At 38.0% G+C, this 16,390-nt stretch overlaps 1 protein-coding gene across 10 annotated transcripts in view; it reads left to right on the top strand.

Moving 5' to 3' along the window:
* The window catches only part of MPDZ (multiple PDZ domain crumbs cell polarity complex component), a 268,048-nt gene that overhangs the window by 185,227 nt on the left and 66,431 nt on the right, over positions 1-16,390 (top strand). For all 10 annotated transcript variants that reach the window (XM_070431681.1, XM_070431682.1, XM_070431684.1 and 7 more), the window contains 3 exons: positions 2,808-2,972; positions 9,837-10,106; positions 10,373-10,496. In XM_070431681.1, coding sequence (XP_070287782.1) covers positions 2,808-2,972; positions 9,837-10,106; positions 10,373-10,496 — 559 coding nt within the window. The remainder of the gene's footprint in view (positions 1-2,807; positions 2,973-9,836; positions 10,107-10,372; positions 10,497-16,390) is intronic.

Raw genomic sequence — 16,390 nt, 5'->3', positions numbered from 1 at the left:
ATATTCTAAAGTCTTACTGTATTCTTTGTTCATTATATTTGTGAAACGGAACATTTTCTCATCAACTCCAATAGTTCTAATAATTCAAAATGGGAAGAAAAACAAACCTATTTGAAAACTATTTGTTGGATTCGTGGAAAATTTATTTAGCAAGGCATTATATCAACAGGTAGAATTAATCTTTACATCATACCAAATGTTGTCGGAGCACTTATTTACTCTCATTTCATACTGAATCTTCCTAGGCATTCTTTTACTGTTTCAGTATTTAGCCAGAAATCAGCATTTTGCCTGCCTTTTAAGGAGATAACAGCTCTCCATGGACATTATGCTAATACTAGAGGCCCAGTGCATAGAATTCGTGCACTCGTGGGGGTGGGGGGTCCCCTTCAGCCTGGCCTACACCCTCTCGTAGTCTGGGAGCCCTCAGGGGAAGTCCAACTGACAGCTTAGGCCTGCTGAGCTAAGCTGGCAGTTGGACATCCTTAGCGCTGCTGTGCAAGCGGGAGGGGCTCCCGCCATGGCTGCTTCACTCGCCAGCCGTGAACCCGGCTCAGGGCTTCTGGCTGAGCAGTGCTCTCCTTATGGGAGTACACTGACCACCAGGGAGCAGCTCCTGCGTTGAGTGTCTGTGCCCTGGTGGTCAGTGCATGTCATAGCGACCGGTCGTTCCTCTGTTCAGTCGATTTGCATATTTGCCTTTTATTATATACGACTAGAGGCCTGGTGCACGAAATTCGTGCACAGACGGGTTGTCCCTCAGCCCAGCTTTCACCCTCTCCAATCTGGGACCCCTCAAGGGATGTCCGACTGCCCATTTTGGGGATCGGGCCTAAACAGGCAGTCGGACATCCCTCTCACAATCTAGGACTGCTGGTTCCCAACTGCTTGCCTGCCTGCCTGCCTGCCTGATTGCCCCTAACCACTCCCCTGCCAGCCTGATTGATGCCTAACTGCTCCCCTGCTGGCCTGATTGCCCCAAACTGCCCTCCCCTGCCATCCTGGTCTCCCCCCAACTGCCCTCCCCTGCAGGCCTGATTGCCCCCACTGCCCTCCCCTGCAGGCCTGGTCCCTCCCAACTGCCATCCCCTGCTGGCCATCTTGTTGTGGCCCTCTTGTGTCCACATGGGGGCGGCCATCTTGTGTGTTGGAGTGATGGTCAATTTGCATATTACTCTTTTATTAGATAGGATTATGTTAACACTTCAAAACTAGATAGTTTAGAACTCTATGAACTACATAAAGTATTATGATATAAATATGTCAAATAGTCTTCAGCCATAGAAAATTCTTTTGAAATGTGGTAGGTCACAAATGTATCATTGTCTCTAAAAGTGCCCCAAGAAATACATTTTTTTCTAGAGTTGACACAGCTTCCTTGAATCTCCTTAAATGAATACCAGTCAAAGAGAAGATTAGTTCCATTTTCCCATGAGCTCAACATCTTATGGTAGGAAGTGTCCTGGGCCTTCTCCCTAATTAGCTGTATAATCTTCTACTGGTCACTCAACTTTTCTGGACCCTGACGTTTTTATTTCTACAATAATTAGATGAATTGATTGTTAGGATCTCTTTTAAGATTCTGAGGCATCAACTAAAGTTAGACAAATTATTTGAGACATTTTTTTAGTGTTACTTAAAACAAATATTTTTTTATTATAATTTATGGCCCAAGGCTTAGTTAATACTATCTATGTAGATAGCAAATGTTAAATATTTAATGTTTGGATTATAGTACATAATGTACATTCATAAAGGATAAATCTCCACATAGATACTCACTAGTGAATTTGAACATGTATTGAAGAAATGTTATTAGAGAAGTTCATTTTGAAATTGCTCGTCTATTCCTCTCATGTTTTTTGCAAGAATATGACCTGGTGTAATGTTTTAGTGCAACTTCTCCTTGCTAAATGTGTAAGTTGAAATCACAAAGAAATAGAATATACCAGGTTTTGCCATTAAAGCAGAAAAGGGTGGTAGTATTGTATAAGGGTAGTATTTATGTCAGTCCTACCTATTCTTAGATGTAACAGTGAGTGAATTGTAAGGAGAGCTTCAGAGTTATCATACCTTGAATCTTTCACTTGGTTCTGCCACAGAAGATAGTAGTAGGATTTTTAGATAATACGTAGTGAAATTTGCTACCTCACTCTATGTGAGTTTTCCAACAATAGCCGTTTATAACTAATAGTTTTACCATAACTAGATCATAATTAGGCACCTTGTTTGCCAGTGTAATTTCAGCATGAAATGCCAGATTTTTCTCTTTGGTTTCTGATGATCACCATCAAGTTCTGGGTCTGTTGAATGGTTTTTAAATGTACTTACAGGCATTTTAAACAAAATATATCGTCTTGGTGTGATTTATGAATAGAGGATTGCCTCACAGTCCTGTTGAAGAAGTTTATTTTAGTTGAATAGGAAAAGAGCTGACCTCATTCATTTTATTATGAAATTCTAAGATTTGGGCAGGTATTATTTTAAAATAATGTGAACTGGGAAAAAGGCAAATATTTCCCTTAATTTATGACATTCCTAAACTTAGAATTGATCCAAGTCCTTTATTGATTGTTACCTTTAGTCCCTTATTGATGGAATAAAATAGCCTTTGACGCCAGCAGGCTCAGCAGCAGGTGAGCAGTTCATCCTTGTACTCTTGCATTAGCCTCTGAGGTGTTGAAGAGGTTGAAGAGATCATGTAGAAAATAGCATAGACAAAGGAATGATACCTGGGACCTTTTGGTCTCAAGTGGAGACTTTGTAATAACAGAATTTCCAACTGACATTATTGTTTTTATCCCTAGGTGGACACAAACGATGCTGACTTCGCCGATGAATCTGCATTTGAGTCTCACTACTCTCCTGATGACAGTATCTACTCTACTCCAGCCTCTATTTTATCTCTTCACAGCAGTGCTTGTAGTGATGGCCTGAACTATGGTCCCTCCCTTCCACCTTCTCCTCCCAAGGTACAAAGGGAATGCCAACTCGTTTATGGGAGAACCTTGTATGTAACTTTCCAGAGGTCACTGTTTATGCGGAGTTGAGTTGTAGGAGTAGCAAGTCAGATGCGTTCTATTTCTCAAGTCATGGATTCATTACCAGATTGAAGTTCAGTTTCATTTAGGTGGTGTTGATTGGGTCAGTGATGACTCCCAGGGACTGTTTAATTCTAGGGTCTGTTATGCAGAGTGATGGACACAGAGGTTCAAAGCTGTGATTAGGATTTTCTTGTTAAAATGAAAAAAATTAATGAAAATTATTTCTCAAATTGTGTTTTTAACTGTCTCTTTTGGAAAAAAATTAGTTATTTTATCATGACTTCATAACTGACTTCCATGCAAAGTTGGATAGTAAAATATTTCTTTCATTAATTTGATATTTACTAGCTAAGTTAAACTTAATGCTATCATATGATTTTATATAAAATGAGACCAAAGAATACACAAAAATCATCGTGAATAGCAAAATATGTTTAAGTCACTGGATATGATTGAACAATCTGGTTGCTACTTGACATATCTGTCCATTTCTATATTAGAAATAAATTATTGGTATAAATTCTCCAACTTTGTTTATTTTCTTAGTGACATGATCTATAAAACCTATCCAATCTTTTGGGTGTTAAATGGTGTCTTACTATTTAATTTGGGGTTCCCGATTACTAGTGACGTTGAACACTTCTTCATATATTGGCCATTTGGGTTTCACTTCTATCAGTGGCGTCTAAGTTTATAGTGGGTTGCTTATCTTTCTATTGATTTGTTGGCATTGTTTATATTTTCTAGACATTGATATACAAAGCAATTCAGTGTATTTTTATGAGTATGTGTATGTGTGTATGTGTTAAAAAAAACTAAAAATGTGTAGGAATCGTACCGTTCAACTTCAGGAAAGAAGTTATTCTTAGAAAAGGAATCATGGAATTTAGCTTAATACACTTTATTGTTGTAAGTAGAAACAGAGATTGAAGAAAATGTTAAGATCTGTTAAATTTTGGCAAAGCTTTTATATGTGGATATATGTTTTTAATTTTCTATGTTGGAAATATACCACCAATAACAATTAAGATAAAAAAGACTGGACAATAATTCTTAATTATGTGAAATATATATTTTCCACATAAGTTCAGTGGGAAGGGAATTTGAACCTATGAATAAGTTGGAAAGTAGAATTTTCCTAGGTCTAGCACTGTTTTCCTCTTTTCCTGAATTAACAAGTATTTTTTGGCCAGAACAATCAAAGCATTTTCTTTTATGTTCAAGGTACACCTGTTATTCTTGCAAATGATGCTGGGCAGTCTCTTTGAATTGGTTTGCAAGGTATAATCTTGAATGGAGCATCTGCTCCTCTCTCACCACACCTGAGCCTGCCTCTGTGACAGCGTCCTGTCTGGACCCCGTTCAGCCTTTCCTGGCCTCAGGGCTGGAAGCTGAGTTCATCTCCTAATGGAATCTCCTAATCCACAGCATAGCACAGTTCTTGCCAGTGGGACAGATTGCATTGTTTAACTTTGTAATTGTTACTTAAAGGGATTACACAATCTGCATACTGAGAAGCATATATTTTACAGGGCAAATGCTGGCTGTATGCAGCACAACATATTGGCTTACTGAAGTCTGTTTGCCTCCTATTTTTTTTTTCATTTCCCAAGCAGTTTACTCTTTTGTTGAAGCAAATTTTGGCAAGCTGGCTTATCAACTGAAATATTTAAACTGCAAAACAACAAAGAAGGCATTAATGAGGATGTTTTAAAACAAATTGTGAAACCCCTGTGTGCTTTTAGTTTTCTTTGAGAGTAGCACTGTTCCTAGGAAGTGGTGAATTTCTGCAACGTTTTTGTTTGTTTTGTTTTGATTTTGTTTTTGTTTCCTGTGGCATCTTTTTAGCATGTAGATATTTACTAGAAAATTGCATGTAAATAAATAAAAAGTTAGTTGATGCACTCATCTTTTTGTCTCTGCACTAAATTTACTTTCAAAAGACAGAATAGTAATTTGTTATGAAATTTCAAATTGACCGTTTTTCTTAAAGAAATTGAGCTCAGATTGGGACTTTTTAATTGATAAAATAAGATTGTATAGTATATGATAACTGATGTGAAGAAGGATGAAATAGGGTGTGAGGGTCTCAGTGACTCCTCAAGTTTTTGACATTGCTAAATATGTAGTAAGTCTTATAGCCTTAAGTCATGTCTGGAAGCACACAGGTAATTTTATCTGTGTCCATACGTTGTGAGAGGTCTCATCTCCGTGATCAGGTGTGCTAGAAGTGGTAAGAACTGGTCCCCCCAGAGCAGGAACCCACCCTGAAGGGAGGACTTCCTCAGTGCAGAGCTGTCAGAACCCTGCAGCAGCTCAGACCCCAGAGGACCTCAGCCCCAGGCAGAGTGAACTCCTCTCTACAACACTCTCCCACCTGGGAGTCTCTTCTGCTGTCTTTTCCTTTTAAATGAGTGGTGCCTCCTTAATTTGATTAGTTATATCAGGATTTAAGGGAAATAGCCATCACTCAAAAATCTGAAAAATATAGCTGCTTCCAGGGCATTTGGATTAATAGAAGCAGACCACTGAAATGTGGATTTTAAAGGCAGAAAGCCAGGGGGATTTTTCATTTCTTACTGTTCTAGGTTTTAATTGTTTGATTAATCTTTTTATCCCCCTTTCCTCATCACCTTCAAAGATATAACAAATGCAGAGAGAATTGTTTTCAAACTTAAATGCTTCTAGACTTTTGTTTAAAAGCTCAACATATTTTGGGGGGGAGGATGCTTTCATTTTTTTTCTTCCTATTTTGGCTTAAAAATACACCCAATAAAAATATAATTGCTATGTAATGAGTCTCCCCTTCACCTAATCCTCACCTGCAGGCCCTACCGTCCCTTGTGCACACATTTCTCGCTCTTGCTCCAGGCATGAAATGATTACTAGTTGGTACATGTCCTTCATTTGTGAACATCAGTCCCCTAGGATATACTGTTGATTCTAGTGCACGGTGAACTTGGTGTTTGTCAAGATAGAAACTGCTTTTTGCACCTCCTACACCAAACACATCTCATGGATTCTGTGATATATTAAAAAAAATCCCAAATCTTCACTTACTGTCATTCTATAGCCTAGAATATTGCTATCTTTATATCCCTGTTTAAAATCTGTGTATTGTTTGGAGGAGAGGATTAGTGTCAAAAACTAAGTCACTCTAGTCAAGATGATGAGAATGGTTGTGGAAATCCTAGTGACAGAACTGCACGTTTTCAAAATATAAAAGATGTTGCCTTTTTGCTTAGGAGAGCCAGTGTATAAACAATAAAGGACGTATACCCGATCTCAGAAAGAGTGGGGAACAAGGTAAGTTGGAGTAGCTTTGCTTATGGTATATTTTCCAAAAGTCTTAAGAAGACTTCAGTGGTGGACTGCTTATTAGAAAAAAGCAGGTTGTGTCCAGTGAATGTTTAAACATTTAGTCAGCCTATGTAAATATATTTTCTGGGTAAATACTGTGCCCTAGTACAACCTTAGCTTATTCACTACATTTAAGAAATAGACCTGTTTCAAGAAAATTTGACATTTTTATTTAACCTTCCCCTCCCTCCCCCCGCCCCAGAACACAAGACTATATCAAGTGGAGGCACATATTAGATGGATTTTTGATATCTCAACTTCATTTAGATATCAGGTTGCAGTTATTTTTGGACATACATGAGGGTTCTTCTTGTTTTTCTTTTAGATCCATAAGACTTTTAAAAATAAAACTCAGTTGGTTGTTCAGCAACCAGAAACATTTCTTAAGTAGGCTTATGTTGTCTGCTGTGTTGATTAGCTCTTTCTTTTCTGTGTGTCTGTGTTAACTCCTTCATGAATAATGCATGGAAATTTGTTACTCAATTTACAGTAAACCCCAGCTAAGGAGGGCAGCTTGATCTCTTTTTCTGATGAAAAGTGGTTTTTGTTGTTAGGTTTATTTAGGGAGTGGGAGAGATGACTTACTGCTAGTTATCATGATAAATTTAGAATACAGAAGCTAACCAATTGCTTTAGTAAGTATACTGCTATTTTTAATAAGACTGAAGACTAAAATAATCAAAGTTGGGTGGATGAGCTAACAGGTTATTGATGAGGTTCTAGGAGTGCAGAGAAGGATATTTTTCTATCATTTTTTCCTGAGGATTCTAAAGATATTATTTGCTTGTTTGATATTTCCATTTTTCTCAGTTCTTTGTACCATGAATATGTTAATTCCAGAGAGATAAAAACTTTATTGAGGGAGAGGAAAGATAATTGTGTTGGAGCAATTGATTACCTGCTTAGAAAAAATGAAAAGAGACCCCATACCTCATACCACACCCTGAAATAAATCCTAGATGGTTTAAAACTGAATCTGAAAACAAAGCAATTATAAAATAGAAGAAAAGTACTAGAAAGAATTTTGTTTACTTTGTGCAGAGGAAGGACTTATTAAGCAACATGTAAAACCCAAAAGCACACAACAAATTGACAAATTTAATTGTATAAAGAATTTCGTTAAGCCCTAACCGGTTTGGCTCAGTGGATAGAGAGTTGGCCTGCGGACTGAAAGGTCCCAGGTTCGGTTCCTGTCAAGGGCATGTACCCTGGTTGCGGGCACATTCCCAGTGGGAGGTGTGCAGGAGGCAGCTGATTGATGTTTCTCTCTCATCGATGTTTCTAACTCTCTATCCCTCTCTCTTCCTCTCTGTAAAAAAGTCAAAAAAATATGTTAAAAAAAAAGTCCGTTAAAAAATACATAAAGAATTCTTGATTACATATAGAATTTAACTCCTGCATGTACAGATCATACAGACTTAGAAGTAACAAGCTGGGGAAAGATTTCTAGTGTATATCACAAAGACTATATTCAGAATATGTCCATGGCCACAGGAAGTGAATACCATGTGATAGAATCCTTGGGAAAGTATATAAAGAGAGAGTTCACAGGAGGCATACGAATGGCATGTCCTCACCCGTTGTCAGGGGTGCACGTAGTAAAGCACTGAACTGCTAATTGGGAGCCCATTTGCTATGCACAGCATTGTAAGTGTGCATATCATTTGAACAACAGCTCTAATTGTAGGAGTTTATACTAAATAAATTTTCACGGGTCCACAAAGATGTGCAGTAAAAATAACACCAATGCCTAATAGTTATCAGGCACTTTCTAATAAGTCAGGCAATGTTTTTAGTACTTTGTGGTTTTAACTCTCTCTATCCTCCCACCATCCCTGGACTAGGTCCTATTATTTTCCCTCATTGATAGAGGAGGGAAGCAATGCACAGAGTGCATTTAAGTAACTTGTCAAAGCTGAAAGAGGTACCTACTGATGGAGCCAGCATCTCAACTAAGGCAGCTGGGCACCAGAGTCTGCACACTAGGCCTTTCCAACTTAGGGAGATTTTATAGCCTTAAGAAGATTGAATTTGACTTTTATTCATCGACATGGGAATTTCTCATGTCAGGGTATAAGTTTACTTCAGAAAAGCAAATAGCACCCTGGCCAGGTATTTCAGTTGGTTAGGGCATTGTTGGTACACCAAAAGGTTGAAGGTTCAATTCCTGTCAGCGCAGGTTGCAGGTTCGTTCCCCAGTCGGGTGTGCACGGAGGCAATTGGTCTGTTTCTCTCTTACATCCATGTTTTTCTCCCTCTCCCAATCCCCTTCTTTCTCTTCCTTTCTCTCTAAAATCAATAAACATATCCTTGGGTGAGGAAAACCTGTGTAGTGTATGTTTCTGTTTAGGTTTTAAAATGTATATGTGTGCTTGGATGTGTGAGTGTGTGTATTTGGATATATGTATATATATATATATATAATGCAAATGAATTTTAAAATCTGGTTCATAAACACACAACTGAAGCCAGCCAGTTTTACTGTGGAGAGGAGAAGAAGTAGGAGCCATACAGGAAGACTTTAATATAGTATGCATACACACTATGCACCTGTATGGCTTGAATCTTTGCCAGTGACACTGTATTCATATACTGCTTTTATACTTTCAAAACATCCATCAAAGAATTGGAGAGAAAATTGATAAGTTTACTCAACAGCAGCAGTTCATGGAGCTACTGCTTGCCCAAAGCACATATGTGATACAGTATATCTGTTGTAAGTACATACATGCATTTATGTAGAACTATGGAATTTTAGAGTTTAGGGAATTTTAGAAATATAAAGCCAAGAGAGGTTCTATAATGTACAGATTGTTAACGAGAGAGCCTAAATTAGAACCTACATCTTATAATACCCCATTTTAGTATTTCTTCTGTTATATCTTGCGCAATATTTATGAAAAAATTCCCTACAATAATATGAATTTGTGGCTTTCTGTTCTTTTCCACAAATACCTATAAATATCTGTTGAAATAATTTTCCCTCGAAGGTTCTTGTGAATCTGAATCAATTAATGTCATTCTTTTATGCAGTTGACCTTATAATACTTAGGAACTCAGGCTGCTCTTTAAATAAGATTTGGAAATATGTTACTTGCTTTCCCATTTAAATTGAACTCCAAATGATTTTATTTGTGAATAGAACATACTAATGTATCTAAATGATCTCATATACAGTATAGTGTACAAGTGTAACATGAGATGTATGATTGCAGGAAATGTATTGAAAAGCACTTATAAACACAAAGGTATACAGAATATCAGCTAAGTGATGAATTTGTGTGTTTGCTAATGCTTTTTAACTAATGAATAATTATGTTGTGTTTAGGTTTTTTTTCCCCACTAAGTAGTCAGCCATTAAGAAAGGATCCTACAAAATACATTGAAGTAATTCTGGCCATAATTTTTTCTTTTCTATTCTCTCATCTTCAGGATGTTACTGACAGTTCTTCAGATCCAATACTTGATCTGCAAGTGCCTTTGGAAGAACTCTACACCCAGAACCTCCTGCAAAGACAGGATGACAGCCCACCTTCCGTAGACTTGAGCATGGGACCTGCTTCTGGGTTTATTGTAAATGATTATACACCTGAACAACAATATGGATGTGAAAACACAGGCATGTGGGCTGAGTCTCACCTACCTAGTGAAGTTATATCAAGTGCAGAGCTTACTTCTCTGCTGCCTGATTCAACGGGAAAGGTACTATTTTAAAGATACGGTGGGTGTGTTAGGATGAGGTTATGAGGTTGGGTACAGGGAAGTATTCTATATTCTAGCTCAGCTCCCCATGTGGAGCTGGTGCTCTCCTGACACTGAGGTTTTCCAGAAGCCAACCTATGAACTTGTCTTGGCTATGGATTCTTGTGGAATAAAGCACAACCAATGAGAGAACATGTGTGATGTTGAAATCATATTCCAAAGTCTAATTTCCCTTTCCATGTGACTTATTTTTTTCTTTCCGTCAGGGCTCCAAGTTCTTAAATCAACAGAGCTCTCTGGCCTCTACTGCCGAGCATATCATGCTTCAGAATATATCCAGAGAATTTTTTGAGAAGACTATTACCATAGCAAAAGGCAATTCTAGCCTAGGTAAGTTCCTTATTTTCCACACATAACTTCCCAACCAACGCCCTCACAAAGAGGAAAAATTGAACCGGTTTTGATATTTTTTGCTATAGGTAAGAAAATACATGTTTTAAATTTTACTGTAGTTTTTACGGTTTCTTTTTTTATGTACTCATTATCTTTCCTGAAATGGTTAACAGGTTTGTTTAGTTCAGACTAGCTTTTAAATCCCTCACTCTCTTAATTACTTAAGAGTATGCAGTGGCCTCATTTACATTCAAGTAAAAGATACACAGAATTGTTTGTGTATGAAACAGCAAATCAGAAAGGGAATTCTTAGAAAATGAAAAGTCAGCAATTTGGAATTCTAAATTCTTTGGAAAAGCAAATTATTAGCTTTTTTGAATGTTACCAGTTATGCATTAAGTCAGTTTGTATTTAATTTCTTTCATTCACTGAAAGAAAGACTAAAAAGACAGCCAGGTGTGCCACTACCAAAATGGAAATGCGAGTTATAATAGTCCTTCCCAGGTGGCAGGAGTTTTGTGTCCTTTCTTAGCCAGAAGGGGTTGTGGCTAGTTAATAATCACACAGCCTTCAGAGTTGGGCAAAGAAAAGTTTCTGTAAAGATGAAATCCTAATTTTAATAACTAAAGCTCTATTGAGGCAGAGCACATTTGTTCTTTTTTAATTTTTCTTTCAAGTTAAGCAGTCATGTGACTCAGCTCTGTCCCCAGCGCTCTCTGATGGAAAGTAGATGTAGGGTGTTAGAACAGGTGCTCTGAATGCAGTGTTGTCCAGGACTCTGGTCAGCTCTGCATCAGGGATCCTACTCCTTCTGGCATGTGACCAACCAGTGCCCTTTACATTGATGTCTCACGGCCGGGTCTTGTTTCCTTGTTAAATTTGAGACTTGGCAAAGAAGTCCAGCAGGGCTCACATGGTGAGTGGGATTCTAGTCTAGGTCTCATTCTCGATTTTGTTCCATTTGGTGGTGGCTTGGTTCTACCAACAGCAGCTAAATGGAGAATTATAGTAGAGAATTTTTACTTAGTTATCACATGTCGCCTCTATTTACATTTAATGGAATGATATAAAATGTAAACTACTGAACTTTCTGTAATTCACTAATTTGAGACAGGTATTATAAATATCAAAGCATGTCAGAAATAGTTCATCTGTTAATGTAGTGTGTCTCAAAGCATGTTACTTAGAACACTGGTTCTACGGGATGTAAGTAGGAGTTATAGATGGCTTCCAAGTTTGAAATGTGATGAATTTAAGGAGATGGGCTTCTGTTTATGCTACATCTCAGTATCTTTAATACTCAGATGTGCATGTGCCTCTTTAAGAAGATGTTATAGAATGCAGCATTTCTCATTTAATTTGCCATAAGACCCATTTTTTTTACCAACTCATAAGACAGAGATTTTGTAAAAATCCCTATTGTTTTGAGAAACTCGATTCTATTATTTTCACCCGACTATAAAACATTCATTTTTTTCTATATTATAGCCATTGTCTAGAGAAACCAGGAATCAGTTACTTTTCTCAAGGAACATGAGTTTAAGAAATTAGCTAATTGACACAGAAAGTCCTAAATGCATTGCATACTATGATAGACACTCATACATAGGACATTGAAGGCTTGAGAGAGGGAATAACTGATCCCTGCTCTCTGAGTGTGTGCAGTTTAGAAAGGTTTCAAAGAGGAGAAGACATTTGATTTAGTTCTTTAAAAAGGAGGAGTAGAGTTTTACCACATAGTTGAGGAGTTAGGAAAAGCTGGAAGTGATTAGAGCCAAGGCAGAGAAATGGGAAGCATTGCTGAGTGTTGTTTGGTATGGATGAAGCATGGTGAGCAAAATAAGAATTGAAGTTAAAGGTAGGGTAGACGGAAGATGGCTGTGGGGAGGGTTCATGGGCAGGACACAGGACTGCTGCTGTAACACCCTTAGGGCTTAAACTCCTACATACAGCGGGAGCTAAGGGCAGAAGAGTGACAGGATGGGGACTGTGTTTTAGGAAGATCATGCTCGCTTAGTTTGGAGAATTAGATTGGAAACAGTTGGAGGCTCTTGTAAGAGCCATGGTTTGAGTACATCGGAGTTTACAATCTGATCCCTTTGGCTTGCTTGCTTTTATTTTTAGTTTGCTGAGAGAATGTTGAATTTTTCAAATCTTTTTCTTCAGCTGTTCAGAAAAATCACATATATCTTTAATATATTCTATTAAATCGTCAGGATTTAAATATGTTTTTATTGACTTTTACAGAGAGTAAGGGAGAGGGATAGAGAGATAGAAACATTGATGAAAGAGAAACATAATCAATAGGCTGCTTCCTGCATTCCCCCACTGGAGATGGAGCCAGCAACTTTGGCATGTGCCCTGAGCGGGAATCGAACTGGTGACCTCTTGGTTCCTGCGTTGATGCTCAACTGCTGAGCCACACTGGCCAGGCCAGACACCTTATTTTTTAAGTGTGGTACAAGATACCTAACATAAAACTTACCATTTTAACCATTTTTAAATGTACATTTCTGTAACATTAGGTACATTCACATTGTAGTACAACCATCACTACCATCCATCTCCAGATCTTTTCATCTTCTCTGATTGAAACTCCATACCTATTAAATAATAAATCTCAATTTTCCCTGTCCCCTACCTCCTAGCAACCATCATTCTATCATCTGTTCCTATATATTTTGACTACTCTTGGTACATCATGTAAGTGAAATCATAGAGTATTTGTCTTATTGTGACTGGCATATTTCACTTAGCATAATGCCCTCAAGGTTCTATGTTGCAGCATGTGTCAGAATTTCCTTCTTTTGAAGGTAGAATATTTCATTATATATATAAATAAACACACATACCACTTTTTTATTAATTTTTTAGAGCGAGAGGAAGGCAGGAGGAGAGAGAGAGAAATATTGACTGGCTGCCTTCCAGCATACCTCCTACCTGGGAATGAGCCTGCAACCCCGGGCATGTGCCCTGACCAGGAATCTAACTGGCTACCTCTCAGTGCACTGGGTGATACTCAACCAACTGAGCCACACTGGCCAGAGCAACCACAGGTTGTTTATTCATTTATCTGTTGTTGGACTCACTTAAGGTGATTCCACCATAGCTTTTAAGTTTTGATTTTTAAAATATACTAATTATGATTAATCTCTTGGTGGGAAAAATAGTGAAAGGTGAAGTATCCTTGCTTTCTGTCATATCAGAAAATCCATTTAAACCTCAATAGCTTGATTTTAAAATTAAAGTATAAGAGAGTCCTTTCATTTGCCGTGTGTGACTAAACCTAGAAGTGTGCAAACATAGTGCCATTAGCTTATTAACCAAATCTATCTATATAAAAGGATAATATGCTAAGTGTCCTACCCACCTTCCAACCGGTTGCAATGATGCACACTGACCATAAGGGGGCAGACGCTTAGCGCAGGAGCTGCTGTGACCTGCATAGAGAAACGGCACTGTGGACTTGGCCCCCAGAAAGCAACACTTGGCTTCCCCCAAGTGGGACACAGGCCCTGTCACCACCCTGGAGTGACAGCCCACCAAATCGCAGCTGAGGCTGCCAGACCCTATGGCGCAAAATGCAGCCCATAGCCCAGCCCACCCCTGAAACTGTCGTGTGGGTGCCGGGTAATGACATCACATGGCAACGCCCGGCTTCCTCTCCATAGCAACTAGCCTCCTTGGAGTTTCAGAAACACAGGTGGAAACATTTTACACTTTAACCAAATGTCTGTGAAGCGTTTTCCTGTGCCTCATCTCATTTGATCCTCACAGAAGTCCTGGAGTAGGTAGATAGGAGACTCGTTGGAATCATATTTTCTTTTCATTAGCCGGAAAACAGAGATTTAGAAAGTTTAGAAACTTGACCTGACTGAAAAGAAGTAAGAAATGGTGGACCTTGAAAATAACTTCAGATTTTCTCACTGGGCAGAATATAGTCAAACACTGCTGCAGTTAAATATTTTACCCTATGTTCTCCCTGAGTGATCTATAATAATAATCTGCTTCGTGTTGATATTTACTGCTGTGTTGCTGACAATTACCTGAAGAGAAGTTGGGGTGCTTCACTGGGCTGGAAAAAGTTTATCTAAATCAGAAAGCAGGTCTAATTAAGCAGGTTTATATCTATAAAAGGCTAAGTTGACTTGTGCACGTGCGATACATATAAAGCTCTCACTGGCGCCAGTTGTGCGCATGTATTTCCATCTGTCATTGCCGAGCACCCGGCCACTAGTTTTAATATAAATAGAAGTAACTTTTAGTTTTACTTTTGTGATTCATTTGAATTCATTTACATACTCAAAATGTAGATAGGCCTTTTCCTGGATGTGCGATTTCCTGAGGCCCAGCATTTTGGAGTTCAAATTCACTTTGCTAAAGCAAGAACATTTCTGTGTTGTCGCTTTTGATAGGAGATGTTCACTATTCAGATCTTAAAGTAACTAAATGTAAAGGAATTGTGAAAAAGGCCTATTTTTAAAATCTGCATAAAACATTAATTTAATTAAAGCAACCATTTAAGCTTTTAATGTAGGAAGGTGTTGCCTTTACAACTTGAAGTAACAAGAAATGTGATAGTATTTTAGAAAATCCAAGTAGAGGCTTGCTTTGTGCTGATAGGTGAGTGTGTTATGAAAGGTCTATCAATGAACAACTGAACACTTTTTCTAGGTTCACAGTCTCCCCTTAACTTACATGAGCTTGTTTTTAGGTTTTGTTTTCTGGATAGGTTCTGTAAAAGTTGTCATAATCCATTTGCTTTGATTTCATGAATCACTTTTTTTTAACTCTGTTAAATTTAGGGAGGAAATGTCATATGCAAATATATGCACATATGTACACATGCACATAGTGACCTTTTAAACTTTTTTTTTTAAATATATATTTTATTGATTTTTTACAGAGAGGAAGGGAGAGAGATAGAGAGTTAGAAACATCAATGAGAGAGAAACATCGACCAGCTGCCTCCTGCACATCTCCAACTGGGGATGTGCCCGCAACCCAGGTACATGCCCTTGACCGGAATCGAACCTGGGACTTTTCAGTCCGCAGACCGACGCTCTATCCACTGAGCCAAACCGGTTTCGGCTAAACTTTTAATCTTAATGATTTTTGGTAGGTCTGTTCTCATTTCTGTAGATATGTTGTATTAGGACTTGAAGGTAATAAGGTAGAAGGGAAAGAAAGATCAGTCCTCTATTCACAGATTAGGTACAGAAACATAAACAGACTCACTCATTTTTTTGAAAGTGCTCAGTCTTTAGGAGATGGAATCAGAACTCAAACTTCAGTCTCTCTCTGGTTTTCACATACTACACAATACACATCAGTGCTTGAGTTACCCAAGGCTACATGGAGATTGCTGTGATAACAAGTGTCATTGTGAAGCTGAATTATGTTTTTCTTGAGCCCTTGGAGAGCAATGTAGCTTTTGATTAGCATAGAGAGGCATCTTAAATATATTTTGTGAGTTGTCATTTGTTTATGTTTGTACTTTGTTGAGCACTTTGGGTTGGGGATTTTGAAAGGTATTCTACATAAGTTTTTATTATGTACTTATTTTCTCATTTAATACAACCCTAAAAATAGGCATTATCCCCATTTTACAGATGAGTAAAATGATAAAATGAGATCTAGTGTGAGGTTAAGTTAGTTGCCCGAGGCCACACTGATTAGAAGTGGTGGAATTCCAATTTGGAACCAGTTCTCTAGTTCTACAGTATACGATTTAGGCTATTCCTACTATTCTTCCTCCCAGAAGAAATTGGGAGATCTTATAAGTTACAATCAAAATCTAGTTAGTGGATATTACCTTGAAGTTGTTGAACCCTGAAAATGATCATTTGGCAAAAGGAAAATACAAGCTGAGACAACTGATGTCTCTCTCT

Source organism: Myotis yumanensis, unplaced genomic scaffold (assembly GCF_028538775.1).
Source record: "Myotis yumanensis isolate MYYU_CA2020_CCGP unplaced genomic scaffold, mMyoYum1.0.hap1 SCAF_12, whole genome shotgun sequence".
In the NCBI taxonomy this organism is placed as follows: Eukaryota; Metazoa; Chordata; class Mammalia; order Chiroptera; family Vespertilionidae; genus Myotis; species Myotis yumanensis.
This window is presented reverse-complemented; position numbering and strand designations above follow the sequence as displayed.